The sequence below is a fragment of the Apium graveolens genome, unplaced genomic scaffold, assembly GCF_009905375.1.
Source record: "Apium graveolens cultivar Ventura unplaced genomic scaffold, ASM990537v1 ctg4827, whole genome shotgun sequence".
In the NCBI taxonomy this organism is placed as follows: Eukaryota; Viridiplantae; Streptophyta; class Magnoliopsida; order Apiales; family Apiaceae; genus Apium; species Apium graveolens.
Window position 1 is genome coordinate 9,217 of NW_027418706.1, and position 17,635 is coordinate 26,851.

At 35.9% G+C, this 17,635-nt stretch overlaps 2 protein-coding genes across 2 annotated transcripts; one reads left to right on the forward strand and one right to left on the reverse strand.

The window, feature by feature from the left end:
• The first annotated feature begins 2,456 nt into the window (after positions 1 to 2,456).
• LOC141702253 (uncharacterized) lies at positions 2,457 to 4,253 on the forward strand. The gene is made up of 3 exons (XM_074505942.1): positions 2,457 to 2,723; positions 3,222 to 3,379; positions 3,968 to 4,253. The coding sequence occupies exons 1-3, from the start codon at positions 2,457 to 2,459 to the stop codon at positions 4,251 to 4,253; spliced, it is 711 nt and encodes a 236-aa protein (XP_074362043.1).
• A 305-nt stretch (positions 4,254 to 4,558) lies between these two features.
• LOC141702270 (pentatricopeptide repeat-containing protein MRL1, chloroplastic) lies at positions 4,559 to 17,505 on the reverse strand. Its single transcript, XM_074505967.1, has 19 exons — positions 17,099 to 17,505; positions 15,524 to 16,292; positions 15,156 to 15,369; positions 14,871 to 14,934; positions 14,646 to 14,790; positions 14,453 to 14,568; positions 12,005 to 12,133; positions 11,694 to 11,867; positions 11,411 to 11,575; positions 10,847 to 10,987; positions 9,863 to 9,962; positions 9,531 to 9,639; positions 9,151 to 9,242; positions 8,058 to 8,148; positions 6,902 to 7,133; positions 6,703 to 6,795; positions 6,245 to 6,293; positions 5,781 to 5,874; positions 4,559 to 5,258 (listed from the first exon to the last, which is right to left on the reverse strand). The coding sequence occupies exons 1-19, from the start codon at positions 17,405 to 17,407 to the stop codon at positions 5,024 to 5,026; spliced, it is 3,321 nt and encodes a 1,106-aa protein (XP_074362068.1). The 5' UTR covers positions 17,408 to 17,505; the 3' UTR covers positions 4,559 to 5,023.
• Between the last annotated feature and the right edge of the window lie 130 nt (positions 17,506 to 17,635).

The window sequence follows — 17,635 nt, forward strand, 5'->3', positions numbered from 1 at the left end:
AACCTCGTATATAGGGGGGCGACTGCCCTCGTGCTATGTTTCGCCCAGCATATCCGCTTCCTCCAACCTCGGGGTAAAGGGGCATCCCATAAGGGGGGTTAGTGGTAACAATAGTTGAATATTCATACCCGACGGGTCGAGAATTCACAGGTATATGTACTTGTTGAACTTGAGGATTCGTACCTTGAATAGTCGGGGGAGTCGTCCTTTGTGGTTGAGATTGAGTTGCCCCTATCTGGGTCTCCCCCTGAGTAGATGCATAAGTTGAATGTGGAGGAACCTCCACGGTTGATGAAATCACCTGGGTTATCTCTGATGGTGTTCCTTCCTCCAGAGTACTAGTTGTTCTCCGTGTTCTCGCCATGGTTGTTGTTGTGCCTTCCCACAGACGGCGCCAAATGTTATGGATTAAAACTAATATATATAATTGCTGTGTTTAATACTAAGGAACGTGAGCTCTAAGGCTCGATTTGACTGCTCTTGTGTTTCGTGACTCAATTCTGCCTTAACAAGATGCCTACGTACCTTGCTGATTGCCAAGGATCAAGTCAAAAACGTAGTTCTGATTTGTGGGGTGAGATCCCTTATATAGATGTTGGTGGTCCTTGAATTGGACTTGGTATAGGAGACTTGATGGATAAGCCTCTGAATTAGGATAGACTTAGGAGTCCTAGGAAGTAGGAAGCTGATTCCTTATCCTTTTAGGTCCCCTTGGGGCTAATCTCTAAGGATTTATATCCTTATCGGGACTCTTTTCAACATCTGATTTCTCCCTTATTAATTAATTACGAAATTAATTAATAATCAGGGCTTTTGGGCCTTTTTTATTCCATCAGGCCTGATCTGGTCCATCAGGCTTAGCCTTTCTGGATTGAGTATCATATATCTATTTATTGGGCCTAGCAGCCCATACCTTGCAGTATTTAATTATACTATCATAATTTATTTATCCCTATCACCTTGTTTTTGCTTACATTAATAAATTATAAGATTTAGCTTTTATAACCTCTAGTCGTTTAAATGGGGTGTTACACTCTGTCTTGTATTTTTGCTAGTACATGCTTTTAGCAGAGCTGATGCTTTTCCACACTTGTGCTATATATTCTAGATCAATGAATGTTTACCTTGTGAAATACGTGTGAATTATTATGAAGATGTTTGCTTCTCCAAAGTCCAATTGCACCCTATAACATCTCTTGTAAAGTCATGAAGTTGCAAATTATAAAGTTCGGACAAACAATCTATTAGGGTGTTGGATGTTCTGTCGGTGTTGGTATGTTTTATATTCAGGCAAGTGAAATAAAACCAAACTTCCCAATGAATGAAGGAGCTTGTAGGTCCATAATCCAATGCATCACATATATGGAAGAAGAGTAATTACAAGCGGGGCGGATCCAAGAATTATATTCCGGGAGACACCGACCATATTTTGTGAATACCCCCTTATATTTTTGAATTTTCGGGGGCACTTTCATATATTTTCAAAAAATTTAATGGTAAAAAAAGGTAAAATTTTGTTTTAGGGGGGACACGTGTCCCCGTGACCCTTACTAGTAAGGGCCCTGATTACAAGGGTCCAGGAACTAACAAGCAAGGATTCTATTATAGAATTCAGGCTCCTGAAATTAGAACAACACTTCTGCATAGCTACATATGACATTGAATTCTACATTTTTTCGTGTTTATCTGTTGTTCTTTCTCTTCGTTTTTCCCTGACAACAGAACAAGGTGCTTTTACGGAACAAGACTGCACATTACAAGTTGAAGACTTGAAAGCTGATTCGTGCAAAACTGACTGTTTAGATAAATTAACGAATCCATGTGAAGAAGTTTGTAACTATTAGGATACTGGAAAATTCTAACTCTTCATTAGCCACAGATTTCCATCTTAAGGGATGATGATTCATCCACATGTGTGCTGCTATAACCACCATCCACCTAATCTCAACTTCAGATTACTATGTCCCAAAACATTGTCCTAAGGACGATATACGTGTTTAAATTTGCGTACTTCTATTAACTTATTGTCAGCTGTCAGCTAATCCTTTGATTTGTACGTACAGGAAGAGCAATTATGGTGTTCTATCCTGTTGTTTTGTGGTTGACAATTTCGGTTATCTAGTTCTTCGCAAGGCAGCCATGACAACCTCAAGTGTTTTGTTTGACGACGACTTGAAGAAAACGTGCAGAAATGGCAGTGTTTCAGAGTGAACGGGCATTTTTCAGCCCCACAAGAAAAACAATGTGAATTGTGATGGGTAAGAACCATAAGAGGACTCAATCCGTGCGTACTTTTGAAGTTCACCAGACACCACACAATCTGATTGAAACTGTTAGGCGGGCCAAAAATATCTTCCCTATATAAGAGTTCCAAACTTACCGTACTTAAATTTCTCAAGTGTTCTCTAACATCCATACCAAAGTTTGTGAAACATACAGACCAAAGTTTCTAAAGGATGGGTGTTCGTATTCATGCAGTGATAGGACAAGCGAAGCAAGTTCTTAAAGCGAAACAGCTAAGTAAAGCAACAAAAACAGATGTTCCGAAAGGATTCATACCAGTGTATGTTGGAGATGTTCAGAGGAGGCGCTTTATAGTTCCAGTATCGTACCTGAATCATCCAAAATTTCAGAAGTTACTCGAAAGAAGTGCAGAAGAGTTTGATTTCAGCCATCCCATGGGCGGTCTTACGATTCCATGCAAGGAAGAGGATTTCATAGATGTCACCTCCCACCTTAAATGCCAGGAATCCTAAGGATTTGTACAGATAGAGCAAAAGAAATGCTAGTTTGCTACGACTAGGCTTTTACCGTTTTTGTGATGAGTACTGCAATATCTTTAAGAGCATAAGAATTCTGAATCTCTTTAAATGGAAACAATAGGTGTGTGTTTATGTTCCTAAAGGGCACTAGTAACAGCTTATGTAGGTGAAAATATTCAGAACAGGTTGTTTGTCGTAATATTATCGTGCCTCGTCAGTCGTCATCCTTCATGCCAGCGGAGGAAGAATATAGTGTTGATGATTTATCCGGCAGGTGATCTAACAAATCAATGCAGCGAAGATGCATTTTGAAATCTCACATTTCAGTTAAATAGTTTGGCAACTTAGTAAAAGTCAAGAACATCAAGATTCACAGAGAGGATGTTTGGGTTCCTTTATTTAGTTAGTTCAACAACTGTGTAAATACTGTAAAACGTTTATTAATCTACTGTTTAACAGTTTCCTAATTATCCCAGTATGTGTTTAAAGTTTGGTAATCTACTGTCAAAGTCGGGGAATTTTGTCACTTCTACTCGTCTAGGAAGCACCGACACTGATACGGCGACACGGGATACGGGACACAGGGATTCGTCATTCGTCAATTATCAAAGTGTCCTGTATACGAGACACGGCAAAAAAAAGTAATAAAAATAAGGCCTTTTGTACGACGTACATGTCAAGCTCAGTATACTTATCCATCCGACGGTTGAGCTTCATCATGCATAACATAACAATTCTGGGCATTATTTACATCATATTTCTTAGCTCAAAGAGAACTTCCCCTATCCATCAAAAAAGAAACTGATATCTAATTATTTCTGTCCCTAAAATAATTGCCTACGTAATGTTGTTAGGCATGTATCAGTTCAATTTTGCAAATTCTGGGCCAACTTCATAAAACTGCATCCTTACAATTGTACCTACAACTAGGGGTGTGGTGTGTGACCCTGGGTAATGAAGAACCATAATTATGCTCATTTTCCACACCCAGCAGGGCCAGCAATCACCACAGAATTTATGTAGAGCAGTTAGGCAGAGCCTAACAATCTATCCTATATAAAGACTTTCCTTTAGCTCTACATCATAATCTCAATTTCTTTAGCACGCGTTCTGAATATTAAATCAGCTGAAATCCTAATACTTTGTGCACAAACCATGGGTGTTCGTATTTAGTCTATGATCATTCAAGCCAAGCATGTTTTTAGAGAGAGCTCGCTTGCACAAAACAGAGTACGTAAAGCAACAACAGCAAATGTTCCAAAAGGTTTCTTACCGGTGTATATTGGAGATGTTCAGAAGCGACGTTTTTTGGTTCCAGTGTCCCATCCGAATCATCCCAAGTTCCAAAAACTACTTGAAAGGAGTGCAGAAGAGTTTGAGTTTGGCCATCCTATGGGTGGTCTCACAATTTCATGCAAGGAAGAAGATTTCATCAAACTCACCTCCCAACTGAAAGCATCAGGAATCCTGCAGATAAAGCAACTTGCCTAGTTCGTTAGGTCTACGATCCAACCAGTTTTGGTACTATTATGTAGTCAAGTACAGCATGAGCAAAAGAGAAATAAGAATTCAGATAAAAGGCAAATGAAGTTACACATGCTATTGCCATGACCTTTCGAACAGCCTTAGCTTTTCTGTACTGACAGATTCCGTAAACAACAGAGGAAGGAACGATATTGCCTCTACTGCTGGAATGATTATTCCAACTTGTCAAGGAAAGATTACAATGCAGATGCACCAAAATAGCTTCAGAAACAATAGTTTTCAGAGAAAAACAGTGTGCATTGTACAGAAAATTGTAATTAAATATCAATATATTATTGTGTATATGTTAGAGGTAATTAAAGTATTTTTACATTTCTCATACCCTACCCATTGTAAACCTGCACGTCTACTAGTGCTCTCAACTTACAAAATACTACAGTACATATGCCTCTTACACCTAGTATTCCTTATACATCCGTTTCGGCAAAAATCATTATTTCGATAACTTATTCCGTAAACCTCGGGCTACCCGTTACAATGCTAAACGCATAACAAGAAAAATTTCCTCATACTTTATACACTTATGAACAAAAATGATACAGTGGCAACTCGATATTTTGCTCCTTTTTGGACTAGAAGTCGATCTTACTTTACAAGACAACTCCATTCTGATAATCTTTGTGGTATTTCTGAGTTTCTTCATAGGAGCCAACAGCTAGAAACTGGAGCGACAAAATTCCTGATCTGCATTGGTGTTCCACAATCACTTGAGCTCCTCACTCCAGGGACAGATTACCAATCCGTATGTTACGCTGCTGAAGAGAAATATTTCTACCAAGGCGAGATTGAGATGAGTTCATATTTGATGGTTTGCCACTGAAAGGCGAAGTAAGTTTTGGCTGTAACCATTTCTTCACAACTACTCCATTAATTCTAATCTTCCCAAATGATTCATTCCCTATGTATGATATGGCCAGTCTTCTCAATAATGCTGCAACTGCACGGCTAGTCCTGTTGGCCAAGATAGAACACTCAAATATTGAGAGACATTACAATACTTAATTACAAACAAAGTAATTATGCCACATCACCATATACAAACAGGTAGGCACACTTTTACAACTACTGGAAACTTGTACTGTCTCTATGCCAGACCAGTGCACAAAGAATCTGTCAGCAACATTAACATTTTTCTCAAATTTTATAATTACTTATTTTTCTCTCTCTAGATGTTTCGGGACAATGATATTAGAAACAAAAGAATTACCAGTGAATGCATTTTCAACTTTGACTTGCCTGTTTGAAAACAACATTTGGGACTTCTCCTCTCCCTTGTACACCATCCTAATAAATACTAGTCTCGATATGCGTGCTAATTGAGAAGGGGGTAAAAGTTTGTATTTATATAATTTTTCACACTGAGATTCTTAAAATACACCACTAATTAGAGGTATGGACGAGATTATGCATCAAAATTGTTAAACTATTTGCTTGACATAGGTGCGCATAGTTATGAAAATGCTATGTCCTTACCTTCCAGCAAGGTTAATCATTGTGTCCCCTTTTGAAGACTGAACTTGTGTTTTGTCTACCGGCAGTAATATGATTATATTAGGCAACTTTACACCTGAAAAAACCGAAGAGCCAAAAAGAAGAAAAACAGTTGTTCATTACCAAGTGAATGGGATCCACTTTTTCACAATATCCAGCTATAATGTACAGTAGTGAAAAGTTTTGTTCCCTAAACTCTACTACTGTATTTTGGTAAGCATACAGCTACTAATTCGAAAAGAAAATAATTGAAAGATAAACAAGAAGCATAAGAAAAGACCGGAAGGATAAGTAAAATAAGGATAACGGCGGAAACTACGGGAGTTCGGAGGTGTGAAGGGTAATAAAACACACTCTCAGATTTATACTGTCAGAGTTACAATTTGGTAGCATTCTAAACATAAAACATCGTCAAGTATGTAATAATTAAAGAAGAATAAATATACCAGCAGCAAGACGATGCTTAAGACTCTTTAGAACTGTAAGGAGAAACACCTACAAATTATCATAAAAAAGTCAGTCATAAACAGCGTGTAGAAAAGCAGTATAACTGCTGTGAAATGGATATTGACGCAGATACATTATTCTCATTATTAGAAACACAAAAGCCAACTATCAAGCTGATAAGGGTACGGCGACATGAATTGTGGAAGATAGAGCATACGGGAATTTACCTTCTATAAGTTTGACTGATAAAAAATGTGAGATGCATATAGACATTTACATAAATGTGTATGCATGTATTTACAAATTCAATAATATGTATATTGCTTTTAAAATAAACCCTTTATACTGTAATTCATAAAAGCGCCACTACTCGGGAAAGCAACTACTGTTGCATGCGAAGAATTATCACTCTGCTAATTTTACATGCAGTATTGAAGTGACACTAGAAGATAATCACCTCTGCACTATGAATCTGTAGGTTACGCACATCAACAACTATTGGACTATCTTTTAGGGATATGGAAGGGAGAATTCCAAGTGAAGCAGCTTCCTGAAATGATATAAAAACGCTGATGATATTTCCTCGAATTGTTTTACTCTATTTTGTGTAAGAAATTTTGTATACAAATACAAATACACCGAGTTTTCGTTTGTACCTCAAGTAATGAGAAAGCACGGGGATCATATTCCCCGAATCCATCAAGTAACGAGCAAAGGTTTGAGTTATTTGATGCATTATCAATAACACCGAGATTTTCAATAAGTCTATCTCTCAAAGATGAGTCATGAGGAAGCCGCAAGCACCCCAAAACCTGTGAAAATTCTTCGGTTGTAGGAACCACACCAGCTATAATTGCTTCTCTGTAAACCCTTAAGACAATCGATGTCCTGCAAACAAAGAACACAGCTCCCATCAAAAACTTCATTACTAATTCTTATTTCAGTTAAACTCGTCATAACTTTTGCAAGTGGGTGAAGTATATAAAACTAAAGATGGAAAATAGAGGAGTTTTTTATATTAACTACCTTAACAGTTACACTAACCTATAAAAGCAATTCAGATAGTTTCTAAAATCATTAACAGCTTCACAAAATGCTTTGTTATGCTCTAAAAGGTTACTTAATATTAGATGTATGATGTCACCACATATATCATGAAATTGGTGAAATCTTACAGCTTTCGCTGAATCATGAAAGGAACTGTGTCTATATCACATGAAAAAAGCAGCATACCCTTAAAGCAACCCTAACTATAAGGCTAGGGCTATACGCTAGAACATACCTACAATAAATCTGAACCAAAAGGCTGGATCGATTCAGCTAGAGTCTGCCTAGCAGAGGCCTGTGTGGCCCAGCCGAAGCCTACCCCCAGCCTACTGCTAGATAAAATTTTTCATAGGGGCTAAGCATGACGAATTGACTAATTAAACTTGAAGACATTTACAGGGTATACACTTTCTTATTGTATTCTCATCACCTACACAGTATATATGTGTGTGTAAATAAACCATATTGGTGAGAGTTTTTAAACCTTCTTGGACTATTTTAATGAATTTTCCAAAAGTATTACGCTGATTAACACTTTGACGTAAGCGAAATAAAACAAGAGATCTTCCACAAATTGATCTTATTAACCATACCACACAAATGACTTAAGCTTATATCATTCAAAGTACAGTCACATCTCAAGGGTGATTTCTTTAACTGAAATATTCAGGTCCGTTTCATATTTCTGCTTTAATCTGTTAGTATCCTTCAATCTAAATACACATCTTAAAAAGCATCTTGAAGTAGAGGGAAATAGATGCGTACCATTTACTGTTGATCTGTGGCCTTCCAGAATTCAAAGACAAGACATCCTCACCAAGTGTGCAGGATTTCTCAAATCGACGCAAGCATAAAGCTTCAGGCAAGACAAACAGAGAAGACTGATTAAGGAGTAAAAAGTAAGAAAGCAGCATAGATTATGATCACCCATATCGTAACAGAGTTTCTAGATAGAAGATAAAAGGATGTGGTTGAAGAAATTACAGCAAACAGCATATTACGCTAAAAAGTGTTAATTCCTAAATGGATTATTACCAGCACTACATAGGATCAAGCTAAAAACAATTGAGCATAAAAACTAGCTTTTAAACCGGTTCTACCAGTAAGCAAAGGTGTCTATTCCTACTGTTGCGGTGCCAAAAAATAAATGTGGGGAAGCAAATTGAATTTGGACAATAAAATCCTCCGCGACTCTCTTACAAAGACAAAAGAATAAAATCCATATCACCCTATACTTGAGAAACATTAAACAAAAATGGAGATAACTGTATTAGCTAAATCGAGAAAATATTGGTAATAAATAGAATTATGGCAAATATTTCAGGAATATTCTGACCTTTAAGTTAGCAATTTTGTTCAAGTCAAATCACAAATTAAGGGCAATAAGATGTATAAACATATGGCTGTATGCTTGTATCAGGTGACTAGGCGAGTAAAATGAGAGATGGTGAATAATTCCAACCTTCAGTTTGAAGTTACCAAAAGATAAAGAAGAAATGAATAACTCGAATTTATCACCTTGAATTATCACGGCCATCACCAAAATGTAAACAAAAATCAAACTTCACAATGAAACGTGTTTTCCTCATCTACAATTCAATCTTGATGTGATTCTCTAAAGCATAAATAAAGTAACTAGTGCATAGTTTTGGTGGAAAGAAACAAGGTAAAAGAAGTATCAAATATACTACATTCAAAAATTGACCTCCTTACGGAATTCTACAAGAAAGCACAGATGTGCATAGTATAATAGAGTCAAAGTATTCTAAGCCATATGATATTACTCATATATTCATTAAAGTAAATATAAGTGTGTGTGTCTGTCAGGAATAATATTTGTAGTGAACCAATATCTTACCTATTAAACACCTGCACATAACAAGATTTGGGGCTATGCCATCATTCTTTGCTTGAGAAAGGAGCGTGAGCCCAACTTCTAGGTCATCATTTCTACAATTATAATACAAATTGATGAGATTAAGAGCACCACTCACATAATAAACCTAAATGAAACTCTAAATTCCACACAGAAAATAGCCCTGCTACGACAATTTAGAGTCGAACTGTTAAGAATTATATGTGAAATTGATGTAATAAATTAAATATTCGAATATAATTGCTTTAATCACTTAGTATATCTAGCTTACTATAATTATATAACCGTACCAACTACTAAGCAAAAATCATGTAAGTCTGTATTATTTTTAAAATTATAACATTTTGGATGAATAAACTTACTTTTCACATGCCACTAGTAAAATGGAGTATGTAATTGTGTTTGGATATAATCCGACTTTCTTCACATCAGATAGAACTTCGACTGCCTTCTGCAGTTGATCACCATCACCTGCAGTGTAATTGGCTCTGTGAATGCTTAATATATTTTGCTATCTTATATCAATTAATAAAGCAATTATAATATACTTTATAAGAATGAGATCTTAGAAAACTTCATTGAGTGTTTGAGAAAAATAGATGCATTCTCTTCTGACAAAATGGAAGCATCCTCTATTCAGTTCATCAGATTGAATAAACATAAGACTAATTTAAGGAGCACAGATTAGACATACATAAGGCAGTAATTAGGGCATTCATTGTTGAGATTGTTGGTTTTATGTTCATGTCTTTAATTTCCTCATGGAGCTCCAGTGCCATCTGCCAATTTTTTGCCTGAAAATAGAAAGTAATCTTAAAAACCATAACCATTTAATGTTTTACAGATTTGACTTAAAAGGAAGTCATCTATTTTTTTGCTAATCAATTTAATTTACACATTTGACCCGAAATGAAGTCAATTCTTCTTTCAAACAAATTATGTGACCAAATGGAGTTATTTCAGATTAAATGTATTTGCATATTTAAAAGCCCCTTGTACTGTATCAACTTTCAAAAATGTATCAACTGACAAGAACAAAAACTCGAAGCCAAGAGGAAGGTCTCTACCGAAGGAAGTTACAATAGAAAGCTTCTTAAGACATGTTGCATGAGTATATCTACATTGTATTATCTGCTGCCAATGCCTCTTTAAGGAACGGACAATAATGTTAATTTTCAAAAAAATGGTTGAAACCCACTTAGACCAACTTATTATTACAGGTGAGTAGTGAGTATAATGAATTACTATACCTAGTTCAGCAAAGAAATTAAGCATGCTTAGTAATCTATTCTATTCTGCATTTATGTTGGTAACTACATTAGGGTTTCCTTACTAGTTTCATCAATAAAAGGACTTATGAGATATCAAAACAGAAAAGTCTAGTTAAAAGATTTGCAACTCAGTTTTATTTTTTCATGATCAATAATTCATTGCAAATTATAGACACAACTTTAAATGCTCTGAATTCACTTGACATGATACTTACAGAGCCAGCCTATTGTGAGTTTAATTGCTAAAACCACAGTCGCTAAAGATAACCTTTAGTTGATTTACAAGGACGGCTCAAGTTTTTAGGCTAGATAGTCAGAGACTAATGTTATGGGAGTTAAGTGGAGTAGAGCAAGCAGCTTCATTATGACAAAACAAAAAAGTTGTATATGGGTTTGGTATCACATACATTGCTACATGCCCCCATCAACGAGCTATATGATATGATTCCAACATGCATACCATCACTTTTAGCCTTCCGTAAGATTTCAAAGGCAGATTCCAGTTTATTAGAGTGTCCTGCAACATCTATAATTGCACTGATAAACATCTGCGCAAAAAAAGAAAAAAAGTAATCCATTAAGCTTTATGTTGTTCTAGTAGGTAGGCCGAAACAAAAAAGTCAACAATAAATAAAATCGCCATTTAAAGTTATTGCATATGGCCTTTGTGAAGTTGAGTGTTGTGTTGAGACCATACGAATCATCCTATATTAGAGACATTCACTACATTCAGTAAATTGTTGATAAATTAATGATCATATTAAATGCCATGACATACGTAGGTGTTCAGTTACAACCATTAATTTTACAACTAAAGCATGAAGAAATTGATTGTATTATTAAGTCCAGCCATCTGACCATTCAGATAACAGTAACCTTTAGGTAATAGACCATTCGTACCCAGAAGGCTTCTGAACAGAATAAGAACCCGTCGGACTGTCAACATGGAGAAAGAAACAATAAACTGGTACCTCATCAGGGATGACCCCTTTTTCCTTCATGTCATTGTAAACATTGCAAGCAAATTCCCAGTCACCAGTCAGGCTGCTACTATTCACAGCAATAGTGTAAAGCTCTAGAGTGCCTCTTATGTTATATTTGTTGATCATATTGTACACCTCTTGTGCCCGATCAGCCTAGGAATCATTAGATCATAAATAACTGAAAACTAAAGTAAGAAATAACAAAGATGCTTCCTCAAAGTGTATATTGATCAACATGTAGGCAACTATTTCCAGATCAAATATCATTTACCTGACCAGCATTTGCACAAGCCTGTATTAAAGCACCAACAGTAACATGGTCAGGGTCAACTGGAATGGTCTCGGCCCTCATTTCTGCTAATACATCAAATGCACGATCAACCGCTCCAGACTGACCACATGCTGAGATAAGCGCATTGAATACAACTCGGTCTGGTTTCACATTCTACTGCATGCAAAAAAGCAATCGATATGGAAAAATAAAAAGATACAAGACACAATAAGATGCTTGCATATAAAAGGAGACGATGAAAGCAAATAAAGGCTTAGAAGAAGGAATAATACATCATTTTAGAACCATACTTTAGATCTCATTATGCCATAAGCACCAAATGCCTTGGCGACCATCCCAACTTTAGCACAGCCGTCAATAAGTGCACCATATGTATGGACGTTGGGTTCCACTCCAGCATTAACCATTTCATGGAAAACCTACAACTTCAAAAATGTCAGTGAGCATACAATAACATATTTGAGAAAATTATTAACAAAACTAGATGATGATTTGCATCACCCTAAGTTGCCTAAAAATGACTTTAGACTTTTAAAGTCGTCAGTTTACATATTTAGAATTTCAATTGTGTTCTACTTTACAACACCTCAATCTAGTATCATGACTTCGCTCTATATTTTGGAGTGTATATGTATTTAGTAAATACTAATTACATAAAGGGCCAGGTCCTGGAAAACGATTGTTACAAAGCATACCATACACGGTTAACACACACAAAGTGGTAATAAGCGGTTACCGTTGTATGTAAGGGACCCGGTCTATTTTTCATAACTTACCCGCTTTATCCAACCTAAAACTACATATTTTTCCTCCTCTATAATGGAGGAGTGTTAAAGAGTATAAGATTTTATTCGGGACTTCCTCTACCACCTTAAGATTTTAGTGCGACTAGTTACTTAACATGGTATCAGAATATTTGTTATTAGTACTGGTTGTATTTGTCATTGTCAATCGTAGCGACTGGTTACTTAACAAGGAGAATATTCAGGCATGCTTAGAAGTATTTAATAAATAAGTAGAATCAAATTTTCAGTGTTACTTAACAAGGAGAATATTCAGGCATGCTTACAAGTATATAATAAATAAGTAGAATCAAATTTTCAATGTTCTTGTTATCACCCTCTCACTTTGAAGGCAATTTAGGGTCATTTACCTATTTCATTCATGAGGTGGTATGGGATTGGAATCAAGAATCGGATTAAGATGATATGGAGTCAGTGATTGATCCTCTAAGATATGAAATATTCCAAGGTTATTAGTTATATCAAATTGTTTTTAATGGAAAGAAGTGCATACATATTATTTAACTAAAGTTTGTAAATTGTAATTGTTTAAATACAGTTATCACTCTTCTATTTTTATTTTATTTTATTATACAAATCTAACTTGCTTTCCTAAAACTTGTGAGCGCTCACGCATGTGTACATAATTTGCGTGTATAAATTTGTTATACAGTTTATAAATAAATTCATATAAATTAACATGTGGTACATCAGAATGAAGTTGTTATAGCAATTGACATTTTCATTGCTGAGTAAGAATGTTATGCTAGTAGCACAAAAGGCTAGGATTCTCATATATAGTGTTTGCTATAAATATCACTAACTTGCCATGTCCTAATCATGCATGCCACTTTCCTCTCCAAATTTGACATACGCACTCCGTGAAGATACTTAATATACTTAGTATGTAATTTTAGATAGACTTTAGTGAAGATACATCACATACTTCATATGTAATTATAGAAAACCTCTACAAGTCTACAACCTTCAATTATTAGCTTTGACGATTATTTAAAGGCATTGACACTCTAGTTTTTGTTATATATACTCCTCCTTTAAGTTTATTTGATACAGCATAGATACATACAAATTCTCTAAAACAATCAACCTAAGGTTCGATTTTGTTTGCCTTGAAACTTATGTCTATTGGTTTGCCTTGCAGCCGTAGGAGGACATGTTGGCAGCTGAGCTAAGGTGATAAAGAATCGCTCCTAGATAGATGGACCCAGAAGGTAGTACTAGAATCCACTATTGACCATCTATAAACTTTCTTCAGATGGTGGTAACACTATGTTATGAGCTATATATATCAGCATTTTTATATTAATATAATAATTTTTAGGCATGCAGTGACACATGTTTACATCTGAAACAACAATTTGGTGCTATCAATACTTGAGCTGCCATTTCCATTCAAAATGAATGTGTGATAAGCTACTTTAGTGTATCTTGTGGCTCCTGTTCACGATCTCTCACAAAGTTTTTGTAGAACTTGTCACCTTATTGACTTGCAAGTAATAATTTCTGAAAAAACAAACGATCTATATTTTAGCCAACGTTAAAAATGAAGCACGCCGGTACTTATTCTTCTATCATCCCTGGTTGAGAGAAGAATGCAACCACCGAATAGACTTATTACAAGTAATATAGCTATGGGAAGGCAAATGGTCTACGTTTTAGTTAAACTTAAAATCAATGCACGCTATTTAGTCATTCTTTATTCATCCCTGGATTGTTTGTCAAACTCCTTAACTAGCCCTTAACATTTGCGATTAATAATAATGCAGATTAATGATGTGAATTGTGAAATACGTTGGCTCGATAATTAAAAATATTGAACAGGACCATGGATAATTATCCGTATATATCTACACAGAGACACGCATATACAGATAAGCAGAGGACCACACCTTAAACACTGAATCAACGATGCATATACAGAGCAGAGGATCACACCTTAAACATTGAATCAACTTTTCCACATTTCGCACAAGTTGATATAAGAGTAGTGTAAAGTTTGCAGTCAGCTTTCAGTTCAGCCTCCTGAACAAGTTGCATTACTTCAAAAGCTCCTAAACAAAATGCAGATGACTCAGAACTGAAGCTCATAATTATGTAGTAATAAATAAAAGAGATGTTGACAAAATACCCTCGAGATCTTGAGAACTTGCACAAACAGACAAAAGCATGTTAAATGTACTTAGGGTTGGATTAGGAATTAGCTTTGTAAAACGAAAAGCCTCTTTGACAGCCCTTTGTGTTCTGCAGTTACGGAAGAACCCTGCATGATATATCTGAGACCAATGTCCCCCTCCAGTCAGCAACTATGAGACTGATATCAGAATAATTGCATATTATATAACTGGTAATATACCTTATCCATATCTAGCAAATTCTGTTTTTCCATATCTTCAAGCAACTCTATGCATTCCACTAACCTGTACCCAAAACTCAATTAACTGATTTTCAAAATCATCAAGTTGACCCTAAAAGAGGGAAGTATAAATGAAATATTCGCCAGTCAGTGAAGGGCTAATTTACCAGTTACCATATCAGATATATATCATTTAATTTGGAAACCTTTACCTGCTTCAGGTTTTGTTTGGAGCCTGGGGCTAAAATAATCCAAGGTTTACAAAACATGAAAAGAGCAAGTTACCTCCCTTCTTTCAGAAGGTGCCTGTAAGCAGTGGATCTTTGAGAACGAGAACGTCTTTCATTGATGTGTTTTTCCTTTATGTACGAGGACGTGAATGAACTTCTATGACCATTTTGATTCAGCATTTCTTTCTCGTGTCTTATGCCCGAGCCTTTGCTTTCTCGAAAAGAAACTTCTGCGGAAAATCCAAGATGAGGCTTTCCTTCATGAATCCCTGAAGTATTAAGTCATTAACCACCGATAACAAGTACAGCAAAAATTATACAATTTCCATTATCATTTTAGTCATATAAGGGTGAACATGTTTATCAGATGTGAAACTATATTTCAAAGTATATTCTGCAACAAATATGTTTCTACCGAACAACCTGAAGTATGAAGAACGTCCGGTGTAGAAATTTTGGCTCCATTTATGGAATCCCTGGTTGGTGGATATACAGTTTTAGTTTTGCTAGAGGAAGCATGAGACACTGGCTTTACAGTACCAGAGTTTTCCACTGTTGGCACATCAGACTGATTAGCCAGGTAAAGTGTGTAGAGCTCTCGGCGGACAGAATCGTCGTCATTTCCAGCATATTTATCAACATGCATTTCTTCAATAATTTCATCATTTGGTTCATCAAGTTCGACCACTCCTGTACCTATCCAGTTTAAAGCAACTGTTGTAGCACTCGACTCAATTTCATGACTCGGCATGTCAACTTCCTCCACCTTTATCTCAGTATGATTGGGTAGAACAACTGCCCCATTTAGTTCAGTAACACTTTTTAAAATGGCTAACTCGGAGCCAGATTCAGTTGTCTGATCATTTCCTTTCGAATGGGTTTCTTTCTCTTCAAAGTCAAAGTGAATTGGGTATGCGCAAGATTCGGCTTGCAGAGAAGGTAGAGAGGACAAAACTGCAGTTTCAGAATGGCTTGGCAATACAAGCTCGACAATTTTAGAAGTAGCAACACTAAAACTAGGAGAAGGTGATGAGTCAGCAACGAGAGCCTTTTCATGCATCAAAGAATTTTCTGTAACTTGTGGTAACGCAATGTTCCCCTCAATTTCGTGGCTAATACGATTCAGTTCAATAACTTTATCTCTGTTCTCATCAACAAATTTATTAACTTGGTGATCTACAGATCCAGGAATCTACAGGATTAAAATAAGCATTAGAAGCCTGATTTTAAATTTTAATAGCTCTGTTTATCGGTTACTACAAAAAGTAACACTGAAACTAAGCAATTGTCCGAGAAACCAAGCAGCAAATTCAGATGAGGATAATATCTGCTTCTTGTTTTTTTTCTCTTCATTTTTAGTTCCTCAAATTTTATGTTTAGCACATACCGGTTATAATAGTACAATAATGTTTAAGACAAATTGAATGCTTTAACTAGTACAATGTTCTCATATATATCCTGAAAATTTCTAACAATAATAGAGACTCACGAAGTTGCAGTAAAATGGATAATTGTCAATGCTAAACAAGACTAATTGTAAATGCTAAACAAGACAATAAGGTACAAATTAGTATTTATATGTCGTTTGACTTTTCTGCACAAATTTCGAAGTCCTTTGACTGCTTGGTAAAAATAAGAATTTATAAAATTTGAATAAAAATATGCAACTAAAGTCTAAAACTTTAATTTACAAAAAACGAATTGAAAATTGGAGTATCATTTTAACTAAGCAGTCAAAGGACTTAGAAGTGTGTATAAAAACATAGGGAGTACAATGCAGTAGCAATAACCAAACCTCCATATTTCCAAGATAGGAACATGTTTTCGAATTTTAGAAACCGCAAACTAAATCCGCTACTCGGTTCCAAATTTAGATAACATGATCAAATTCGACAATCACATTCATTGTTAAGTTTTTTACATAATTAAAATCAACTTAACCGATAAAACTACACAATTAACACAACAAACAATAGAATTTCAATAAAAGTATATAACCTCTTTGGATTTGGTCTTGTTTCGCTGACAGTAATTAAGATAAGCAGCAGCAATGGCAGAAACAGTGACAACAGAGATAAAGAGAACAATGGATTGCGAACTTATGGAAGCTCTGACAACAAGTTTAGGAGAGTGAATGTGAAACCCTAGCTTCTTCCATTTCTTCCGGTACCGGAGATTCCCCGGAGGCCGGGAGAAGTGGCCGGAACCGAGAAACTGGCGGCGGAGAGAGCAAGGAGAAGTGAAAGGAGAAAGAGAAGTGGAAGATGAGAGAAGAGAGAGAGATTGAGATTTTGCAGAGAAAATCATTAGAAGAATGAAGTGTGTGTTTGTGTGTGTGTTTGGGGAGTGAGAGGTGTGTGTTGAAGTGAGGATAGATTGAAATGAAATGACTGGGCGGTTGGAACAATTATTTCTAGGCCTTTTATAGCCCCCCCTTCTTGCTTGTAATCCGTTTACTGCTTACGTGGCACTCTTTCACGCTTCCCAATTTTTTCACTACAATTGCCCCTTTTTAACTATATTTTATTAAGGAAA